This window comes from Vanessa tameamea, chromosome 16 (assembly GCF_037043105.1).
Source record: "Vanessa tameamea isolate UH-Manoa-2023 chromosome 16, ilVanTame1 primary haplotype, whole genome shotgun sequence".
NCBI lineage: Eukaryota > Metazoa > Arthropoda > Insecta > Lepidoptera > Nymphalidae > Vanessa > Vanessa tameamea.
Genome location: NC_087324.1, coordinates 8,875,442 through 8,900,612, shown reverse-complemented (window position 1 = coordinate 8,900,612; position 25,171 = coordinate 8,875,442). Strand labels below are relative to the sequence as shown.

The window sequence follows — 25,171 nt, the reverse complement described above, 5'->3', positions numbered from 1 at the left end:
GTCTTCATGTATTTTTTGCTAATTTAAAATGGTGAATTGGCTACGATGTGGTCACATGTGCCTATTGGCAATGTGTTATTGTTATTCAAATTTTCGGCAATGTCGAAGCGCTGCCAATCGACTACGTTAGCTATCGACGATTTGTATTTTTAATTTATTTCTGCTTGCTATAAAATAGTATTTTAAATTTTAAGTCTAATATTTATGCATACATATATCAATTAATATTATGTGTTTGTCTGTTTGTGATTTCAAAGTACTAAATAACTAAAAATCGGTAAAATAAGCAAAATTTAAATGGTTCGATTGTTCTAAGGCACCGTTATTTTGAAATGGTTACGGATGTTTTCTATCGCTATTTAAGTTGGTACTGAACGTGGTATTAATCATAAACAAAAAAACATGCAATTATGTGTTTGAGTATAATTAAGTGTAATATATTATTGTATAATAATAGTTTCAAACTATATTGAGCATATTTAAATCCTCAACGAGTTTATCTGTGAATCATGAAATATTCGTGCCATATTTCAAAGACATTGAAATACAGCAACAGATAAGGTCGTTTAGTGGGGTATCAGAATCCGTTCCAGTTTGTATTCGTGAGAATGATAACGTAGCTGTCATGTATAATCATCGATGGTCTCGTTTAAAAAAAATCCTCGAATATTGAAATTGATGTTGAAGTTGACGAGCTCGGTGACTAAGGGATATACATTGGAGATATCTCAAATATGATAAAATATTGCTCGTTACGTCGTAACGCGATGATTTATAACGCAAAACCTCAGCTATAAATACACGTTGGTATTTTCACGTTTAGATGACTTTAAATCTCATGATAAAGTAAATTCAGACCGGATGTGACAATGCGTACAAATATAAAGGCTATGAGAGTAGCGCTTGCAATTGTCCCACTGCTGGGCAAAGGTCGCTTGGAGAGAAGATTTGGAGTTTATTCGATTAATGCGGATTCCATTCGAAACTTGCAAGATTTTTCATAACGTTTTTCATCACTGCTGAACTAGAGCAGAATTATGATAAACAAAAAAGGGATATAAAAAAATTTGGTGTAGTGTTCAAGTCAGTAGTCCAACTTGAATTTGCAAAATGATGTATAAATCAATTCATAATAAAATTATACCAATATATATTTTACGCACGATTATATATGTACGTTATATCAATATATATCTTACGAGCACTTTTAAATCATTCATCGGTCATTGTTATATATTAATTTAAATTTAAAGTACTGAATACGGAATGTTCAATAACAAGAAGAATCGGTAAGACACTGAGTACGTAGTTTCTCTTTACCGACGTTTAAAATAATTAAATTATTATTTATTCTGCATGGAAGTTAATGAATGCCATCTTCACGCTTTTTTATAATCTTTATTATCTTATATTGTGTAATAGACCGTATTAATGGTTTTCTTTTAACATGAGATTTAAATTAATTAATATTCGATATTTGATTTATCGATTATATGGAATGGAGATTATTCCAATGGGAAATTGACGTTGATGATTTTCCTGTAAGGCTTATGGTGTCACTATGTTTAATCTGAACGACTTTTATTTTCTGCGCTATTAATCTTGCAAAATTGTATTCGTGTTAAGTGCTAGTCATCGCGCGGACCCGTTGTTCACTTATGCTTAAACAACTAATTATGTATACTTAAATACACAGGAATGGTATTTGCTATTAAGTACTTTCCACACTTGAACTTATAAATTATTTTGTAATTAAATTAGGATTTGGTGGTATAGTTTTATTTGGCTTTGCAAGTCAGTCTGGGAAGGTACTGCCACACCTACACCACGCTGCTCCAATGCGGGTTGGTGGATATTATATTACAGACACGGGTAGATTAAATATTAGTTTCTAGGCTCGGTGGCGCATTGCCGATATACGGATATGACATACACTGGGTAGTCTACCTAATAATATTTATTCAACAGGTTTTTTGTCTAAGCTTAAATTGTCTAGGTTAAATTAAGGTATTGATTTTTTTTTGTAATGTAATGAAGTTATTTTAGAATGCCAAAATTATATTCCATTACATAAGTGATGTCGGCCTCATTTATATCTGCCATTTATATCTATCCGTGGTGATGGGACAAATATACTGTTGTCATATCTATTAATTAATAAAATTAGGTACTTGGTTTGCACTGTTAGAAATAGGAACATTCATGTTGTAGTAAAAACTTTATCGAAGTAATTAAATTAAATATATGAATTTGGGCTCGGCTTAATCTTTTTCTCCTTTTGAGGTATGGGGTTGGACCTTATTCCAACACGCTACCACAATGTGTTCAGGTGGATGCAAACGTGGCAGATTTCCATCGCACACATATGTTTTCCTTCAGCCTGGCGCACGTAATGAATTATAATCATAAACTACGCATATGTCCTAAAGAACCATTACGCTGTCTTTAATATTTACCTATTCGATCTTAAAAATATCATAGCACGTAATGTCGAAGTATATATTCGTTAAGTTAATGCGTAACCCGGCTCGAGTGTGTAAAAACAACGTAAGTCATCGATGTGCGCAGACATAATCATTGCGTCTCTGACGTGTGAATCAGAGTGTGAGAGATGAACACAGTATGATAAAAACTGTGGAATTGTTCACTTGATTACTTCTAGAGATACATTTAGATAACTACGCGCTTATTTGCTTACTGTTATTTAAATATAGAAACATTCTAAGAAAAAAATCGATAGAAATTTTTAATGTTTTATGTTTATCAATTTAAATATGTCTTATGTTTATTTGATTCGTAGTAAGTAATGACGAACGCTTGTTAATGAAAACCGTTTAAAGAAAGGTAATAACGCTCTAGCTCGCTGAATATGAATTAATTAAATTGTCGATGGAGAGATCTTAATGTTATTATTCAATAATGTTTTGTTTCCTCAGCTATGTATCATATCAGCTGATTATTTCCTCAGCTAGTTTAATTTAAATAATTAACTATCCGCATAGTTATGTTTCGAAAACATATTGAAGACACTCTGTGGTCAGCCAATGTATTGTACGTTTAGAATGAATATTTTATCTTACTGTTTGTAAATATATATTTTGAAAGTAGAATTTCATATTCGATAATTTTTTAATTTTTTATTTTATGTTAATATTCGATGTTTAATTTTCGATTAAACTTTTCGTATCGTCCGCGGTGTGATTGATGTTGCGAACAAATGGCTCACGGAACGTGTCTGTTCTCTGTGTATTGTTTAAGAGTGATTACTTTATTGATCTATGTTATGAGGTTATCTGTTTAATACAGCACGCTCGTAACGATTAATATTATCTGGACGATGCATTTATCACACGATGTACGCATTTGCTGATTTATGTGTCGAGATATTCGAGTTCGATTTTAATGCGTTTATTAACGTTTGTTCATTAACCTATCTTGGACTGATATGCCATTAATTTGAATCGTACCTAAACAATATACGTTCGTGTGTGTGTGTGTGTGTGGATGTGAGTATGGGGATATCTTAACTATAACAGACACAGGTAACACTCTTAGGTATCATTAGGTATTTTAAGTAAATAGTTTTGGCGTATTATATTTTATTGGTAGAGACAAATTATTATTATATTTTCTCAGTATGTGTGTCTTTATTCTGTTTTTTATATTCGGTTTAGTAAATTATGTTTATCCAACATTCGGATTCGGAACGCGCTATCGTTGCAAAACTATGAGAGTTTTTTTATCGAACTAAAGTGAAACGGAAAACATAACATCTTAGTTCCCAAAATTGGTGGCGCATTGCTTATGTAAGAAATGGTCAAAATTTCATATGCTTATGTCTAGGGGCAGTGGTGACCACTTATAATGTCCACAAAAAGCTGCCGTAAAAAAAAAAAACGAGTTAGAGTCAGCTTTGAACATTTTTCTAACGCTAAAATATCCACATAATTATAATACCTAAATATGCTTGCATAAAACATTGGTAAATACTTAATTAAATTATTGTAAAACCTCAGAAAATTTTGATATCAACTTTTCAATCATAGTTCATACACGGTATAATAGCCAGCATTTCAAACGAATAATCAGCCATATGCAATACCGAACATGAAATGAATATTCGATCCATCCCTAATTCTTAATTATTATTCAAATTTAGGAAGGATAACTGGGCAAAATTGTTTTCATGTATCGGTGTACGGTAACTTTTATAACGAAAGAAGTATTTTTCGTTATAACAAATTATTAACATTAATGTGATTACTAATTGGAATATAAATATGTAATTAAATTGATAGATTTGTATAGTTGTATGATATTAAAATAAAATTGATCGGTGTGATTAATTTTTATCTTAACAGCGTTAAATGTTCGCATGTAGGTATATGTCAAATTAAATAAACATAGATAACATAAGTTGACATATTTTTTTGTCACTACCATGTGACACACTTCATTTGAAAGTATATAAAGTTTGATTTTGTATGTTAGTTACCCAACGGATTATTTTAATATTTGCCATGAAACTCGATCAGTTTATAATAATAATTAAAAATAAAACACAATGTAAATTTTCACCGCCCGCTGGGAGTCGGTTTCAGCGTCCCCTATGTTGCTTTTCTATAAAAATCTAAAACGTGTAGAGAAATGAACACTAAAACTTATACTTGAATCAGATTACTATAACAGTTATTCTTTTATCATAGTTATTACACGTAACTTTGTTAATAGAATTACTCTATAAATCATGTTATGTATTAATTTGGTAAATACATTAAAAGTACATATTTCCATTCTCAAGTAACAGACAAAAAGCAATTTTGAATTTTTTTTAGTATAAAATCAGACTAGTTGATTGATCTGATAGTGTATTTGTCTCTTTTAATATACATTGGTGTAATAAGAAAAAACACTCTTTAAACCACCATGCGCCGGAAAATCATTGATATTTTACACGATGAGGTCCACTGTGTAATAAAACATAGCACAGGCTCACGCACATTTCTAAAATGAAACACTACAATTTTAATTGTTAACTGTTGTTTTGTCGAGTTTTTTCGTAATGTCTGACTGATGATATAAATGTGTTTGGTCTCTGGTCGCATTGGTAGCATATTGTTAAAACCGTTCTTTTAGTTTTTTTTCTTTTTTGTACGTTTTCTTGGTGTACAATTAAAAAAGTTGTAAAAATTCCTAATATGGATATCTTGGTCAATTGAAAAATGAAACCAGTTATAAAAGGATATTTTCCTCATATTATACAATAGTACCTATATGATATTCTTAAGCGAGAATATAAAATACTTATTTTTTTATATCTGTTTTTAAATGATTTCGCGGCCTCTCTGACTCACGCGCTACATCGGCCCCATCTCGCTCTGAGTTTTCATTTCTCATTTATCTCAGAAACGAGCGAACGAAATATAGTTTTATTGATTGATTGAAGTATTATTATAAAAATCTAATTTGTATATTCGACAGTACCTTACTACAAATGCTACCCCAAAATCGCAATAAGCTTTAACAAATTGAATTTCGACCGAGCTTACAGAATAATCCATTTCAATGAACCTGACGTCAGACTCATTTCCAAAATCAAAGCCAAAGTCAAAAATCTTTATTCAATATAGAAGTGTTTACACTTGCTTATTGATAGTCAAAAATCTACCATCAAACAAGATTTGATATCAAATCTTATATGTGTCAATTAGACAACTCGAAAACTAAAATAGTAATAAATGTTGATTACTATTATATTTAATAGTAATATCTTATACAAAAGCGGTTGAACACCCGACGGATGAGTTGAAACCCAAACGGCACTTCACAAAACCCTACCACCCCGTATCCTGGTTTACAGATTGAAAATGAAAAATAGTTTATTCTTTATCAAGTTGTACATAGCAAATAAAGGTTGGGACCCTCTAGTGAGTATAATATAATACTCGTGACAGAAGGGCCCGCTCTTCCATAACATACAATTCTGTCCATGTTCTTAAAAAGAATAAACAATATCTTACTATATACTAAAACTCAGATACTAAAACTCAGATTAGTATGAATATAACAATACAATTTAATGTCGAAATGATATCAAAACTTATTCAATTAAAACAGCGAATTATTTTGGTAATTTGACAAAAATTGCCGATTAACTAAAGCTATTTCTTCATATGCTGTTGTATAGTTGACTTTTCATTGTAAGGCTAATGTAACGCTATAGTAATTATAAGTTCATTCAAATACATACCTAAGACGTATTAAATTGAGGACAAGATAATCAAATAATTGTCAGTTTTAAAAGATTTAAGAGTTGTATATTCAGGATTTGATTTATATAATCGTCAGTACATTTGCTTGTTTTTTCAAGTGTAGGTTAAACACTTACACAATCAATTATATAGCGACTAACAGAAAATTCATAATAATTAATAACATAACAAAGGAATAATGAAAGATGATTAATAACTAAACAAAAAACAAGCCATTTCTTAAGTGTGACGCTTAATGTAGTGCGTAACACAACCATTCCTATTACCCATACTTTACGGGAGGACCGTAACAATGGAACAAAGGCCGATGTGCCTGGAAACGCAATCTAAGCTTCATGATAAGTTAAACAGCATTGTTTTATTCTCCGATTTTGCTAACCGCCATCTCTCGTATTGCACGCGAGAATGATGTCACACCAGATCTAATTTCACACGTGCGGTCCACTTCGGTTTTAATGGATATGTGGTTTGTATTGCTGCAAAAAGATAACCTAATTAATTTGTAGAGAATGAGTGGATTTGGTCTTCTGAAATGTTATAAAATGCAATCATTTTATTTTTACAATTACATCGCATTTTGTTTTGAGATGAAATTAAAAATAAATGAAATAAGAAAGTTTTAAGTATTAATTAAAATGTTTCAAATTTCAGATACCGCACGAGCTTTCAACGCCTACCTCCAGCCTTAGCCTGTATACATCACTGCCAATTATTCCGCCCTACTACTTGCTTAATGTCGCAATGCTAGACAAGATACACTCTAGATTTAAGGACGCTCAAACCTTCAGAAAAGACAAACATTGTTGGCGTACGTGACATCATCTGAACTTCGAGGACGATATGAGTCAGTCCGCAGATGAGGCCCGAACGGCCAGGATACAAAAATACAAAGAAGAACGAAGGAAACAACTGACAGCAAGGACAGCGACTCTATTTTCCGCAAATGTGACTGAGAGGTGAGCCAATATACCTTTTAATATCAATTATTTAATTTGGTATTTCAATTAATAATTTAATTGAATTTAACATTTATATCGTTATTTTTTTATAAATAATAATAATAATGTTAATTTTAAGAAATAATAAATATTCATATTTTCAAAAAAATATATAACTAAATCCAATAAAGCGTAAAGCTTGTGCTAGGAATGGGGACAACAAAAGCCCAAAATAATGGGATTGAAATTAATTAATTACGCTATTATAGATTTAAAATAAATCTTAAAATCCTTTTCATTTCAGGCGTCCAAAAAAAGCAGCTAGCCGGTCTCCATTAGAAGATACAGTAACTAATCTTAAGTCTTCTTCTGAATTAAATCTCAACACAGCCTCTACTTCAGTTCCTATTAGAACTACACGAACGTCACGTCTCAGAGCCGCCGCTACTAACTCTGACTCTTACCAGTCGCCAAAAAAATCAATTAGAAGCTCTTCAGTTCTATCTCTATTAGAAGAAGAAAAAAATAAATCGCCCAAAAATGCCAAACTATTAGATAGAGATAAAACACGAACAAATTCTAATAGAAGACAAAGCCATGAAAAAGAAAATTTGAAAAACTCGTCAACCACGAGCTTTTCGGAAAAAGAAAATGGTGCTACTAGATCGAAATTAAAACATTCCATTAATAAAAATATTTTAGAAAAAGACAAAAGTAATTGTTTAGTGAGTAGTCCTAAAGGAAAAATTGTTGACGATAAAAACTGTTTAAAATTAGACGAAAGGAAAAATAGAATATCTTTGACTGATGAATCTAAAATAGGTTGTATAAATGACGAAGATAAGAGCGTTAACGTCGATGATATATTGAATGATATCCTTGGCGATAAGAACCAATCAATGAATTCGGAAAAGGATAAGTTTGAAGATTTGTTTAATGACCTGGTAGATGAAAATAAGAAAAATGAATGTCAGGTTAATGATGTTTTTGTAAAAGACGAAACTCCGCCGCAGAACAACGTGCTCAAAACTAGTTGCAGTAATTCATACATTCCCATAAAGGAAACAATAGCTATTAATAAAACTGACGATAAGGTGAAAGTGGATAAAGGTGTTGTGCCAAAAGTAGTGGAGTCTGAAGTTGGGTTACTAGGTGCTGTGTGTGTTCGAAGAGTAGAAAGATTCAGTGAATTGCTCAGTAATCTTTGTTCACCGTGCGAAGCTGATGTATTGTTTGAGGATATTCTCGTTGAAAATGGGATAGACGGTGAAAATAATTCGGTGAGTAAAAAGTAGAATAAAGTAAACGTAATTAAAAATTAAGTTTTCATTGTTAATGACGGAAGTCATTTTAAAATTGTAAAATTTAAATGGGTACGTTAATTACGTTTTACTTAAACTGTAGCGAATTCTAGGAGAGCCAATAGGCACAAATAGAAAAAAGGGCTTAAAATTAAATCAAAATTTGGAATATTCATTTTCATCAGATATTTTACAGTAGCGTCAAACCTAGTGTGTTGCTACTTTTAATCAAGTATTTATTAAAAGGCTTCTTATGTTACTTCCGTTTCTTCGAAGACAAGAAATCAATACGTGTGGGCGTATAACACGTCAACTTCACGCTTAATTTCCGATAATCTTTAAAGTCAAAACTTAGTATAGATAGTACATTAATCAAGGTTATTCCTACAATATAAGTTACTGATGACGTCGAATTTAACTGATAACGTGTTCATGTAGGAAAAAACAAAAATAATCTAGTTATTCAGATTTTTAATCATTTATACTACATTGACTAGGATAAAAAAATGGGACGCGTTGAGCAGAAATGATCATACCCATAGAAAAATGAATAAAAGTTTTAAGATTTAAAAAGGAATACATTTGTTCTAATGACTTGTAAAGCAATAACAGTCTGTTACATGATATTATACACATTATTGTAAACATTTTCATATATATTTTTTTTATTAATTTCAAAACTGAGATTTTCTCTTCGAAATCTCAATAAATTTTAATCTATAGGTTGCAACAATTTTACAAAACATGATCAATTCTTTTGTAATTGTCTTTAACAAAAAAAGCGAGAATATTTTCGTTGATAGACGTATGTATTCGTACTCTATAGGTTATTGTCAACGGAATTTAAATTATGAATTTAACTTATTATTACTTATATATTAATTACGCACTAGTTTGTTTTCGGGCGTTTATTATTTTATTATTGTTTTCGTACTATCGATAGGTATTTAAAAACAACGTCGCAAGGAATAAACGATCATAATGCCCTTCGCTGAGGTCATTCGGTCACGAATATCGAGTTCATAGAAGACTAGTTAACTGCGCTGGAGATAGTAGGGTATGTTGCAAAAATGTGCACACACACACACAAGTGTCCCCTTTATCCCCTCACTCTCGCAACCCGACGGGACGACAATCCGACACAATCGCAGGACCAAAGTCTCCACGTGTTTTTCAAACCACGCGTCGGCATTGAAATTTCCCGCTGCTAGTGTGAATTTATTTCTATATTTTTTTTCGTCGGACTTTCAATCCAGGATTTTGTGATCTAGATAGCTATAAAACTTACGAGTCAGTCGTTCGTGAATAATGTCAATATGCGATTTCTGATTAGTCTTCTACAACCATAACTAACAAGTTGCCCTCAACATGTCATACTTGACACCATTCTGCTCGTTCATGCTCTATTGGCAGCCTTTTATCTCCTATTGGACATAAGGAAGTCTATTTAAGGGCAAACTAAGCCTAATTTAATAAGAATGATTTATAAGTTACTTTATAATGGATTAATCTGGGATAATAAATCCTATTGTTTAAATGTGGCATCGTGGATATGTTATGTAGATCTTAACTGATGATTATTGGTTCGAATACTTGTAAACAACACTGTTTACTTAAAGTGAGTATTTAGTAACAATAACAATTGTTTATTTTTTAATCGTGATTTATTTTTGATATATGAACTAATGTGTTACGAACGTCGTCATTATCGTAACAAATTGGATACTTTGAACTTAGATAACAAAGGTATTGACTTAGGTATAGGTATTATAATAATAATATTTCTTTACTTGTAAAAAACAACTTTGTTTGCGGATATTATATTTTTTACGAAACATTATTTTAGCTTTGATAATGTGACGATTCTGATAAGTGTCTGTAATATGAACAGAATAATCACCCCGTTCGTCAGTAGTTACTTTGACATAAATTAATTAATGGTATCAACTTTTTGTCAGGCGTCTGTGAAAATGAATTAAACCCGATCTACAATTCGAAGGCCGGCTAATAACAGTGGACTTGTTTTAATTTTAAATAATAGTAAGTTGTTAAACTTGACTCTCCGTTAGTTATTACAACATACCAAATATGGTCTTCTCGTACAACCTTCACCCCTGCACGTTGCTAGTTACAAAGATAATCTACACTCAACAGCTATTCGCTTGGCTTTTCTGAGGAAACTGCGATCGGCTATTAAAGCCAAGGTTTCGTCTTAAATTTATATCACAAATGATAATATTTCCTATGCAATAAAACATTTAAATAATTGTCACTTCTCAGATATGTTAACAATGTCATTTCCCTTATTATATTTTTAAGGCAATTAGTTTGTTGACAATTTGTTCCGTTAAATATTTCCGCATTGAACCGAAGCATATTATAGTAACCTTTCTCAATAAATGTAGTTGTCTTAGTGAGTTCAGATATTTTTTTTGGTCAGACTTTTTCCTCCTGACGTTAGCGTGTTCAAGCAATCGAGCTTTTCAGGTCCATAATATATATACATATATGTGTGTATTGATATGGAAAATAATGACAAATTATTTGTAGGTACCTGCACGAATATAAACCATTCGTTACAAGGTCAATGCGCCGCCAACCGATGTTATATTTCTTGTGTCCTTAATTAGACAAGATCACTAATCCTTTAAACAACAGCTAAACGAGATATTAATATTCGTTTGTAGAGCAACTGAATAAAGAAAGGAATTTAAAACAACAATATCGTTTACGCATGTTATTTTTACTACAAATAAACGCAACGTAACATTGTCAATTTGTAATCAGTTCAATAAAGTCCACCGCTTTACTGCAATTAGGCCACTGTGATCGCGTTCGATAATCAAACTTATCACATGCAAAGGGGTCAAGTGTTCGAGCGAATATGGCTATGTCATATTGCATGTAAATTATCGAAGCTTCATTTAAACGCCTCATATGGTACTGCCTTTACATGGTAGGAGCATGTAGTATGCGTAATTTGTAAGCCAATTATGTACAACGTCCGCGCGTTTCATTTTTATTAAATAATTTGTTTGCCTTAATAGTTTTAACGGTTAAGAGTTGCGAGTTCCAATGAAAGAGATAAATCAATAACAACTTCGTGTAGGTTCTCTTATTACTTTTGTTCTAGGCTTCTTAGATAATAACTAACTAAATATTTAGGACGCGCCCATCATTCGGCGAATTGATTTGTTCATTTTCAAATGTGTTTTGTAATATTACTTCTTTATTTTAAATAAACTGGTGATTGGCAAATTTTTTATAGTTTTATTTTATTTCTTCAATTGCTCTTTGGATAACGTTAATAGCATTATTAGTGATTTGTTTTAGAAAAAGATCTATCTAGAGTCAACCGATATAGTCGTCTTACCTAAAATTTTCCTTCGTGGCATTGGCGTAAGTGTTCCCTGTGAGCAGGGCAGACCACATACATAAATGTAGTGTTCAACATCACAGCACCAATATCGGCATCGCCGGCTAAGCAGAAACTAATTCGACGTGCATCGCGTCGCTAGTCCCGGTGTGAAGACACACTAGTCGACCATCATTTTTAGTTTATAAAGTATGGAGAAAACAATTAAATTGGCAGACGTTGATTTGTGTTGATAATTGTATGCGTTTTTCTAAAAATTGTTATAATGCCCTAATTCTTGCATAAGCCCTTCTAAAGACAAACAATAGTTTTTATTCCTTTATAAATATTTTTCTAATTATAAATAAGATTACGCTTATATTGGGTCTTCGAAATTAAATGTTCTCTTTCTTAAATTATTAAAAAAAAAACAATTTTTGCACCTTTTTTTAATGCTTTGTATTTTCACGAAGAGCAGTTACTGAATTCTTAAGTGAATACAATTTTCTGTTATAATCTGTTTTGTAAAGTCTTCCTGATTACAGAACCATGCAAGACCGACTGGATTTTTTAGAAATTTCCATACTTTTACTTACAGGTTTCGTTTTGATTTCATTTCATTGTAAACTGCAAGTCACTCATCTACGTTTGGCGCCAAAACGATGAAACTTTTTTTTAATGAAAATTTTAGTATAAAATAGTATACATTAGTTCAGTTAGAATTGAAGTTTGTCGAAAACAATTTATTTTATTTTGTTTACGTTTTTCATTTTTTTCTTATACATCCATAGCGCCGCTTCCTAACCGGCCAGTAACTTTTTTCAAAAGCAATTATTTCTTAATTCGTAACAATTTAGTAAAATCTCATCAAGAAGCCTCCTTAATTTTCTGCACACCTACGGCTAGAGCTCTTCAAATTGAAACCATAACCGAATTTTTATATGCAGCTATCTCCCCATAATACCTGGGACAAAAATAGGCTCACGCTATTAATATATACAATAATCTTGTACATATGTATGTAATACTGTTTTAAATTGAGTTTTTTTTTAAATATTTCCATTGTATCCTTTCGTTAGACAATGTTTAATGTGTTAGTTGTGTATATCTTTTATTAAACTTTTTATTTACTTCGCAATCACTTGTAATCTCAGCAAATGTTCAGTATCATTGAGAACTCAATCCTATTTAACGTTTCGCTTCTCAGAAATTCTAAGATGTTTCGTAAAATTTATTACGCTTACCGAACAGTTGTACTAAAGACAGTTTTATACTGAATTAATAGTTACCAAATCGATTTGGTGTATGTAAAATCTAATTATATCACTGAGGTTTCGCTAAAAAAATCTGCGGTGATACAATAATAACATTCAATTTAAAAAAATGTTTTAGTTATTAGACATAAATTTAAGAGTAAATATTTAAAACTAAAATAAATATATTATATTTTATTGAAGCTGTGTCTTCACAGCTTCAATAAAAGGGACTATAAATAATTTTTAACAAGACCAGTTTATAGTGCTTAAATTTTTCACGTTTACCAACAGAAATTACAATACATCTCTCATTTTACAATGGTAATCCAGAATCCAATGGCATATATTCAAAATTATCCTCTTTCACATTTACTTATAATGACTTCATACCAAAATGTATCTAATACATTTACATTTATAGTTCTGTGATAAATTCTCAATTAACGTAATTTAATAATAAAATGCTTATAGCTACTATATACGTAAATATAAGAGAATGTCTTAATCCGATATTACAAATAGGGAACCCCGTTTTTTCATGCAAAAACTGTCATGATTTTTGCTTGCGTTTTTGTTACTAATAATAGCTTCGTTTTAATTCTTAACCACCAATTAATCCCAATTTTTTATAACAATTCATTGTCTCCGTTCATAAATAAACATTTTCACATCAAGCAACCGCTTTACACCACTCTTCAACCTTTAACCAATTGTGTAAGACCTGAGTGAAACTTTTAATAATTTATTTTAAACATTAAATACTTAACTTTTTTTTAAAGTATATTTGGTACAAGTTGAATCGGGAGGTCTTTAGAAATTGGTCAAGCGCTGTTGCCAATTTTGGTAGCACCCACAGTATTAATTGTATTGTATTGTATGGAGACGCGTTGATATGCGGGCGACCTCGTCTGTTCGTACAAGATATCTTCGTATTTGGTTATGATCATCGATCTGACCTTATTTAATGTTATGAAATAAACGTTCGATTCCAAGCAAACCTGTTACTTTTTTTCTCAAAATTATTGTTATTATTATTCTTTGTTTTCAATTGATTAGTATCAGCTCAATAGTTATCAAGTTAGATAAGTTTAATGGCGTTAGTCCTGTCCGTGTGAGTACTCATGTAAGTTATTTTATCAGCTTTGATATTTTTCGTTTGCCTATAAACTTCTACACATCTTATCTACCTTCTTGATGAATACTCCTCTCATATCTCGAGCGCTGGCTTAAAGGGATCCCCCCTTAACGGCATAAGTCTGCCCTTATCGAGTGAATTTTTCTTATTTAGTTTCAGTTAAGCTTGTATCATCATTTTTATTTCATCATTTGTCATAATAATAATTATTGTAAACAGGTAATAGTTTGTTTGTATGTAGTAAGTAATTTCTGGAACGAATGATTCACTTCTGAAATGTTTTGTGTGAAATTCATCATCAACATTATTCCTCGGATCGTAAAGGGATTTACTTTACAATGCTTTCTATAGTTGTTTGGGTGCGGTACATTGCAGACACAATGAATAAAACAACAGGTGTATAGGAAGAAACATAAAACATGCTGTTGCCTGCCGTATTAACACAAAGCAGATATACTAGCTGCATGGTTGAAAGTACTTTTTTTTATTCATTGAAAGATTTACGCAGTTAATTAATTGGAAGATTTACGTCAGTTATAAAGCTTTGATAAAAGAGGCCAAGAGGATTTACATATAAAAAAATCTATGTACACCCAGTTTTTTTGTTTATTGTTTTGTTTATGTAATATTCTTATTAATTATTATGAGAAGTGAATTGGACAATTAAGATTTCTGAAGTAACTATATCGAAATGTATTAAATGATCTAGTTTAAAGTTCAATGAACGTAAAGTTAAGTAGTTCAATGAATGCACAAAATATCACGTGTCTTATTATAAAGACATTTCTATGAACATCAGACAAATGAAAGCAAATGATCACGACTGTTCATTAGCACTACAATGTATTAGTTATTATTTTGACATTTCTATAGCATTGCCCATCGTTCCATCATGGGAACTAGGTTGCTGTATTCCTCATGTCCGTAATTATACTGCCATGCACACCCTTTTACAGTTAAAATAACCAGTGCTTGGCTACCTACTGACACTGCTAGCTGCCTACTTCTTCCACCATACGGTATAACTGTATTAAATTTTAATTATCCAGATATTTCTTCGTATACATTTATCGTTTACGTTTAACATAATAACAATAATTACTGTATGAATATGTGTGTGTTATGAATTTATTGTTCATGCATGAAATTCGAAATGTGCACGACAGTGAGACCGGTTTACTTCCTAAAAGTAATATTGTTTATATTTAAAGATGGTATACGAACTGAATTTATTTGAAGCTTCAATAGTGAAAGTCGCGTTAAGGTCTGGATCGTTGACACTAATATCGTAAGGGATGTGAGTTGTGCGGTAGTGTAATATAAGTAATTCCTTGAAAATCGGCATAGTTGATTAACGTTTAATAAAAAAGAAGAATTTGAGCGTAATTAAATAATATTTGGTTATTTATGGGTAGTTTTTGTAGGAAGATATTAATGCATTTTTATACACACTGTATTGATCATGAAAATAATTTCATCATCATACAATTAAGAATTATTCTTAATTTAAAATCTTTATTAAAATATATTAGATATAACACTTGTTTCAGTAGGGATTTTCGGTAATAAGAAATTTGAAACTCAGCTCAGAAAACGAGCATGAAATGCCCTGATGTGATATGCAGCATTGCTGTACTGCTGTATCGTATACTGCACATAACGGTTTCAAAAGCTGATTTACCTACGTCTTAAGATAGAGAAATTTCTTTGGATAAAAGTCTAGTTATGTATATGAAAAATCTATTCTCGATATAGGCAATATGAACGATATAGACTAACTTTCCTTAGAACTCACTGGTTTCTCTTATGCATAGTTAAGAGGGGGAATAGTTGGTCATCAAGGCCACATATAGAAAGAGCATTCATTTGGCGTTATCATGAGTTGATTTTAAATGAAATAGAAACAAGAATTTTATGTCTATATATTATTCATTTTAAGTAAAATGAAAATTCAAACTATGAAGCCTCATAATTTAATGTTCACATTATTAGTTTGACGGCCGGGGACACACACCTTTACATACAATCGAAACTAAGTGAAAGACTTGTGCGATCTGCGCTTGCGCACCTCCAGTTGCGAATACGACGCGCACGCGACGCGCATGTACTGTTTGTGCTATAAATTAACTGCTGTTAATTCGGTTATTCATCATCGTTGCTTAATCTTTTAACATTTTTTCATTCATCTTAAACGTTTGATCTAAACACGTGTAACATTTGTTTGTTTGTGTAATTTTCATACATTTTCTTGTTATATGTTATTGGGTCACATTACGAAGTGTTGATATTTATATTGCTTTTGAAATAGTATAGTGTATCATTGCTCGGTGTTTGGTTACATTGTATTTTATACTATAGCGAAATTATTATATGGTGAAAGTTATATTCTTGCATAGAAGTGACGTCATAAACTGAATTACAATAATTTACTATCTTAATCTTATAAATGCGAAAGTTTGTTTGTTTGTTTTAACGGATAGGTGTTTGTTACTTAATAACGCCAGAACGGCTGTACCGATCGGGATGAAATTTAGCTTAGATATTTATTGTGGTCTGAAATATCATATATGTAGTTTGCTTTTTGTACTCCTCACGCGAACGAAGCCTTGGACGGACTCTAGTAGTATCTATATAAATCTCATATTTTTTAAGAATCGATAGATACATGTTTCTTTAAAGTCGATTATGTGATTTTGGTAGACGTATTGTGTTTATGAAAGTACAAGTGTTGTACATTAACTGCAGTTAATCAGTGAAATCATTTCTGTATACATGTACAGAACTTCCGTTTGTTCGTCACGTCAATTCACATGTTAACATTATCAGCAGTTCAACTTCATATCACAAGACGCGAAATGGTTCAGTGTTTAGATTACGTGAACCTTGATTGAACATTGTAGGTACGAAGCCGCGCAAGAACCAGTCAATCTTTATGTGCTTAGTTTTGGTTTATATATGACCTCGTACATACACCATAGTTCTGAAAAAATGTGGTTCATAAGGTCGTCTGTTATTGAATTGGTATTAATTAATCTTCTATAGTGAGTTGGTAATAAGCGCAGTGTGGGGGTAACCTCGTTTATGCGATCGGTCCTTATAAGGCGAACTGTTAATAACTCATGGTACCCTGGTGCTGGAAGTCGCGGCAGGATATCATTGCAAGCGTATCTTATTTATTTGATATATGTGTTTTTTTTAATTCAATATTTAATAGTACGAATGGATTTTGTAATCTTTCCTGAAATAGTCTGGCTTCAATTTAAGTTTATATAAAAGCACTAATAAAAAGTATCGGAAAAAAGTAACAAAATAGTTGGCAGGCATTTCGAATCGAATCAAAAAATATATGTTCTTTTAATTTATCCAATTATTGCATTATAGTTAAAAAAAAAGGTTTTATTTTTAAGTTTTTAAGTAAACTAATACTCTTTGTATGTCCAACTGCAGGGATCATTCATTTCCTTTGAGGAGAAAGTTTGACACTTATTCCAGCACGTTGCTTAACTCGGTTTGGTGGTTATACATGTGAGAGATTTTCATTCGGCACATGCATGTTTCCTGAAGGCATTTTTTCGAGCGTAAAATGCATTATAAGCACAAATTAAGCATATTTTGAAATACGCTAAGCAGCACTCTTAGGTTAAAATTGATGCTTTTTATCCACTGGATCATGTCGGCTATCATATTTAAATGTGTAGTATATACAGACAGAGTTTTATTTGTTCAAATAAAGACATAAAAATAGGAAAATGTTTATAAATATCTGATATAATATCTTTCATTATTTCGTTTATATAATGTCGATGTTTCAGTTAACGTAGTTTTCTCATGCGAATTTATTAAGCGTCAGATAAATCTTTAGCTATCAAATATTAAAGTTTTATTCATAGTTAGACTACGATGTGAAGTTATCTAAATTTATATTATCCAAGATGACGCATACAAAATTCAAAGTTGTTAGTGAAGTAATTAAGCAAGTGTTATTTGCAAAGCGATTTTTTTTATTCATTACTCATAACTAGCGGAAGGTATAATAGAAAAGCAGTGATAGCTTAATTATAAATACAATTTACAATTAATGAATTATTAGTAAACATTTAAATTACTCATTTAATTTTTAATTTTAATTGTTCAATAATAATTTGCTGCACTTGTTACAAAACTATGATTATCCTAGAAACGGCTGATGAATCACGCTCTGCATTGCCGATACCATCGCAGAGAAACTGCGTGTCTAAATAGATTCCAATATTTATAACGAGCACCGACAGCTCTCGTTAACTGATAAAACGAGTTTCACTTTAAAAGCTATCACGTCAATAGATGAAATTACTTACGTATCGAGGAAATTGAAACATAGAACGTTTTAGCATCTTATGCTATCCTGATTAGGGTAACCACGCTCTGAGATACAAAAGCCGGACTCCGCAATCAATAACCCTGGATATTTTGTTCCAAAGACAATTTTCGTAGAGCTATACGTATAGGGATTGCAATCCGGCGTAATTTTCAGTCCGGCCGGATTCGACCGGATTCCCATCGATCCTGATGGATCGGTTCAGATAAATACGATTTGATAAATCTGTCTAATGAGTGGCACAATTACCACAATAATGAGTTTGTATTATAATTAAAAAAAAATAGTTTCAACAACATACAAAAAAAAAATAAGTAAAAAAAAATAGCGGTAATCCAAAGTAAGGCGTTATTCTTTACATGTTTCGTCTGTCACATACGTTTGCAGTTACATATCGTTTTTAGTAGACAAGATTTTGAAAAGCTTTACCACTTTTCGCACTTATTGAAGAAACTCATTGTATATAAGAATTACTTCTGCCTTAGAAAGATAAGGATGACGAGGATCAGTTATTGTAACTGTAACTCCTTGTTCCTCCTTTGTCTGCGTCATCTGTATCTGATTCATTTGATGTTGTTGGCGTTGTTGCCAGGCGGTCATCTGCCTTCTCTTCATTATTTTTATATAAAATATCGACCATAGCTAATCATAGCTAATGTGCGAAGCATAGCTGGTCATAACAATTCATAAGCTTACCTACTTTGGCCATGACTCTTGCTCATGCCAATAATATCAATTCAGTATCAAAACCGAAGTTTTTTAAGCAGTGCTGATAGTATGTTCTGCAGTACATTAACGATGTAATTTAATCAAGCCTATATTAAAGAGTTTTTAACAATTAAGCGCATTTAAAGTGTCTACTCATGCAACAGTTCTATCATTTTGCCAAAATTGCTAGCCGCGGATCCGGTAGACGTATAATGATGACGGATCCGCCGGATTACCGGATCCGTTTTTTCGGATCGCAATCCCTATAGACGTACTTGGAAAAAACAAATAAGTACACAATTTTTAAAGCTGGACATAACTCTATTAATATTCGGGATATATTTGCTCTTAATCGCTGCAAACAATCTGTGCAATATGTTAACAAAAGATCTTTGAAAAAGTAAAGCCGTAACTTTAATATTTATCCGGACACGACCGTGAGAACCTTAACTTGTCCAGCATAAACCTTGGTAACCCTAATCCCGGTAATAGAATTTTGCAACCGGTTATGAATTTGTAGGGACACCGGCTATTAATTTGATAGTTTTGCGTGACGAGTTTGCATTGTGGGCGGTGTACTGAGTTTATCTAGATCGACATTCTAGTCTGCGAAGGACGCTGTCTGAGTCGTTCGAACCTAGCTTCATATTTCGCAATGAGAACTCGTACCTGCTTCTTAGTTATTTGATATTAGTCTCGAATTACATTTGTGGTAATTGTTTCTAGTTTCGTAATTTCGTCTATATCGTGTTCTGGTATGCGCTTTAGGTATTATAAGTTGTTGGAATTATTGCATTTCCAAAAAGGTTTCTTTTGTATTGAGCCAAATATTTCTACTATTTATTAATTTTCCTGTTATTAAGTTGTCCTTTTGAAACATTCGTCAGACAAAATATGGTTGAAGTTACTATATAGTTATTTTTCATTAATTACGACTATTACTGTAATGTAGGCCCAACAATAAAGTAACTACGAGGAATTCTTGAATCTTATGCAAAAAGTATCATAAAATTCATGAGTTTTATCTGAAAACAAAATGAGAATATACTTTAAGGAGAGCAAAGTTAAGCAGGTGAGTAGGTTTTTGTATAATATCACAGTGAGATCGTTATCACTTTAATGAAAATCTTATGATTTCTTTGTTATTATTTGAAAAATAAACAAATAATTCCAAAATTAATTTATTTTTATATAATAAGTATATAATAAGATTTTATTATAACTTACTATTATGTAATATCTATATATTTGTGAAAATTAATTTTTTTTTTTTTAAATAAGATATTTTGTTGCCAGCGTGCGAAGGCACCAGAATGCACACCGCCATGTCGCCGCGCGCAACCTCGAATAACAAGCACGCCGAAACGTTCTATCGATGCGCGTGCGCCGCCAACGATCGAGTCAGACGGTAAGTCGCCAACTATTTATTTAGATCAATATTACATTTCTGTTAGATTAAATTACATTAAGATCAACACTTCATAATTATAAATAATATAACGATTATCGAACCGAATGCGTGTTTACAATGCGGTAGGTATTATTATAACAAAGAAGAAAAACGTAAGACATCCTTTTTGGTTAAGTAGGTAATATAAAAATATATAACTTAGATCCAAAACGACATGTTATATTGATAAATATTATCTCAACTTATTAATATTATCTGACTTTAATATTATCTTACACTTAATTACATGATAGATACTGTAAAATTATTAACAGAGTAAAAATAATATTCTTTAGTGTAGAATTTATAAATTGAAAAGTATTTTTCATTACCTATAACATTTTCGGCTTAAAGGTCAAAAGTCAAAGTTAAAAATGTATTTTACCTGGGCTGTTTTCTTTTTATGACTATTTATTTATTTTACACAGCAATTATGATTTTAAATACGGTAATGAAAACCTAAAGGTGAATTGTGTCCGAACAACGGCTGTACGTTTATGCGTGCGTAAGTGCGTATTTCTCTGTGTGCGTTTTCGATTATGTATGTGTGAGTGTGTACTGAAACATAATTTTTAATTTTGAAACATTAATCGAAAATAATTATTTAAATTTCTTTAAAGGTGAAAAGAAATTATAAAAATATCTTTGAAACGGTAAAGTACATGACAAAAAAAATTAGTATCTACTACAGAAAAAACACGTCTTGAATATTTTGCTGCGAATAGCTCCGTCTTATTTCTGAAACACGTTATGCCTTTCCTTTATGTACTTACTTATCGTAACAAGTTCTGTGACAAAACATTTCTTGACACGCGAAGATATTTTTAATATATTATGTAACTTGCTTATACGAAAATAACTTCATATTGTCATACTGATTATGTAGTTTAATATACTCTAAATGAATTTGATAGATCTGAAACTGTTGCTGTCATTTCCCTTTATTGAGCTTAAAAAGGATAGCAATTCTTTCAGCCAGCAAATTGGATATTTCTTCAAGTACAGGAGTAAGGTTTATGATTTAAATCTTATTTTTTTATGAAATCGTTTGAGATTTAAGTCAGCGTTTTTTATAGTATTCAAACAATACAACAAGATAGACTTACATGGATTGGTCTTGTATCGCAAACAAATTGAGAGTTTTGAAAAGAGATTAGAGGTCCAACCGAGGAACACACAAAGAATGAATCACTAATATTTTTAAAAGGAAACATTTTTCTTAACATCTACTAAAATACAATACTTGTTTAAGGGTTAAAACATATTTGTTATTTATCGCCATCTAAGATAAGTTTGAAAAAATACTTAATCATGCTCCATTTGAAGGAATTACTAATACATATAAGCAGTCCCAACTGATAAGAAACGAAGCTGTGAATTAAATATAAAGTTGAACTACTGGGACTATTATTTTTATCGTAGATGCACAAGTTATATTACGAAAAACTCTTTAACGTTCAACAGGGACGTGCTTTATCGTTCACGTATAAGGCTTTTATTATTTAAACGTTCCATTTAAAAACTAGGTAAAACAGCCGTGGGTACTAGGAGAGTAGAATCGTGCAGCGTTCGAAGCACACAGGAGGTATGCATTATTAAGCCAGTGCTCTGAGGGTCATACTAAAATATCGAAACTTGCAGCCTCAGGTGGTATATAGGGCAAGGATGTTTGTAACATGCGCGGTAACTTTATATAACTTATTTTATCGAGCTATTGTCTTGTGCACAATGACATGCTGGCGATAAGTGAACTTGTTTCGAAAATGGTTGGAAGTAGCAGGGTTTTCTAAATATTATGCATTTTTTTCAATAAAACTATAATCGATATATATATTTGAATACGTTTTATTACATGGTATGGAGAAATTGCCAAAAGTAAAAGTGGCAAATAAATCTTTCTCCTTAGAGGAGGAAAGGCAATCGCGCTGCAGTGGTGATATTTTAAGCTCTTATTTTTTAAACATCATTAAAATCATAATTACCTTCTCGTATTCATTTCAACGGATTCAGTGTATTAATGTATTCTTCTTAAATCTATTAATCGAGTTCTATGTGGACACTGTGTAAGCCCGTCAGGGTAGGTACGACCCACTCACCAGATATTCTACCGGCAAATACCAATACTTAGTAGTGGGGTGTTATTGGCGGATTGGTGTAATGTAATGAATGGTTAATAGGTATTTCTTAAGGCGGCAATGTCTATGGACGGTGGCGACCACTTTCTGTTATAAAGTTATACAGGATTCACCCAAACCACTGCGAAGGTCGTCCATCACATGCATTTGTGAAAGAAATGGGAAGAAACAGCTAGAAACTCAGCATGTATAAATTATTGACAAATCCAATAATAAATTGTACTAGTAGTAATTATTCGACGAGTGTCTAGTCGGAACAGATAACATTATTCCATGCCATTGAAATTAAACGGCATAATCGAGTTGTCCTTAAATTAATCGTTTTAAACTTGAATGAAATGCTTTTGTTACATACGATAACTAATGTTTACATTTATCGTCGATTCGAGTCGAGACCTTCTGAATATCATTTAGACTTTATTTCTTATGAATGATTCATTGATAAATTCGCCAAAGGCATGCTTATGTTGCGGCCACATATTCGCGACACGTCTGTAATTCCCTTGCGTGACTGACGGTAGGCTGGATAGGCTTGACAAGGCTCGTGCGGTTAGCTAAACTTCGCGTGCTTACAGAGAAACGTCTAGCGTGCACGTCACGTCTTCCATTTTTTTTTACCGCGTTTAGTTCACATGAATTATAAATGTCGTTATTAAACTGATTGATATTAGATTGATGATTTTTTTAACCACGTGGCCGGTGTTTTTCTTTGTCTAGTCTTTTCCAATCAAAGGAGATAAACCTTAGATTTCGCATGGAATTATATTATTTTTTGGCGAATCTATGTTTGTTTGTTTTTATGTCTTTACTCTTTTCGTGATGCTTGTAGCCATTAGATAGAACAAAAAGTTTAAGTGCGACAACGCGACACGATTATTTGCGCAAAAATATGGCCGTAGCATTACTGAATTTAAATGACTGTATTTTACGTTTCATTTTCATTTTTATTCCGCGAATTCTGAAATTCTGTTTATTTTGTTTGCCGTTGCATGAAAGTTAATAAAACTAAGATCGAGGTCAGAGTATGTTGGTTCCCGAGGAAGTTATCCTCTATTGCAACTTTCACAAGGCCGCTGGGATGCAGTCCTGACCTTTCTTATATTATTTTCTCATTTTCTTTTTAATATAAACTTCGTTAGAGAAATAATGAAGAGTGGATTTTTAGAATCCATCGTTACGGTTTCGCTGAAATTAATTAATCGCAAATATTTGATTTCAATTAATGTTTTTGTGATTAAAAGCCGGAACGTCTTGATTAAATATTTTTATATATTTTAAATATGGAATTTTTTACAATGAGTTTAACGAGTTGAATTCTCGCTTTTCAATAAATATTAATCAAAATTGGTTAGTTTCTTTATCATATTACCCATGGGTAATTATACCCTTTGTATATTGGTTGATATATAAAGGGTAAAAGTTTCGTTAAGTAAATAACAATTGTGTTACATCCATTCGCAATAAATAATTCAATTCTAATTATTTACTCAGTTTACTTGTAGTCCACTGCGAAAGGGTCTACGGTCTGTTATATAATAATACTTAATGAATACAAATAACTGAATTGTTTCGGGTAATGCTTTAATAGTTTGTTGAAATACTTGGTATATGAATAAAATATTAACTAAATATTGTATTCGAAGCGTCGATAGCTTTAATGGGTTACGCCGCCTAGCTATGCAATAAGTTGCTGGATAGATTCTGACCCCTTGGGCTATTATCGTAACTACTCCTAACACCACTCGTGTTATACCTTAACCTTAAAAAAAGGGGGGGGGGAATAGGAATATTAGTAATTCCTTATTTCATTTGGTCATTGCGACTATGCTTCAAAAAAAATACATAAGCTGTTTGTCTATGTCAAGTTCACCCTATGACGTAGACCCCGTTTCGTGGTTTCCACTGACGCTTTTCTTCTTTAGTAATGTTTTCTTTTGGCTGTTGAGCAGTTTGATGTCAAGTCAATGGGCCACCTGATGATAGGTGGTCACCACCGCGCATAGACATTGGCGCAGTAAGAAATATTAACTATTCTTTAGAAAGCCAATGCGCCACATGCTATGTCCCCTCAAACCGGAACATAACAATTCTAAAAAACTGTATATATCTGTTTATCTGCTACCTGTGTCAGATTGATATATTTAAGGAAAACTAAAATATTGTATACGGTACCTAAATACAATAAACTCTCGCGTTCCTTGTTGACATTTCTTGTACCCTCAATTTACTTTTTCAATCAAATCCCCCTGGAAATCGAAATATTC

General features: G+C 31.9%; 1 protein-coding gene across 6 annotated transcripts in view; it reads left to right on the top strand.

Moving 5' to 3' along the window:
* The window catches only part of LOC113403058 (supervillin-like), a 182,131-nt gene that overhangs the window by 13,327 nt on the left and 143,633 nt on the right, over nucleotides 1–25,171 (top strand). For 4 of the 6 annotated variants that reach the window (XM_026643491.2, XM_026643493.2, XM_026643492.2 and 1 more), the window contains exons 2-4: nucleotides 6,924–7,228; nucleotides 7,515–8,490; nucleotides 20,619–20,730. In XM_026643491.2, the coding sequence (XP_026499276.2) occupies nucleotides 7,113–7,228; nucleotides 7,515–8,490; nucleotides 20,619–20,730 (1,204 nt within the window). In that variant the 5' untranslated portion in view covers nucleotides 6,924–7,112. Of the gene's footprint in view, nucleotides 1–6,923; nucleotides 7,229–7,514; nucleotides 8,491–16,309; nucleotides 16,399–16,470; nucleotides 16,487–20,274; nucleotides 20,395–20,618; nucleotides 20,731–25,171 lie in introns of those variants that run through there. The other 2 variants (XM_026643494.2, XM_026643499.2) reach the window with 2 other exon arrangements.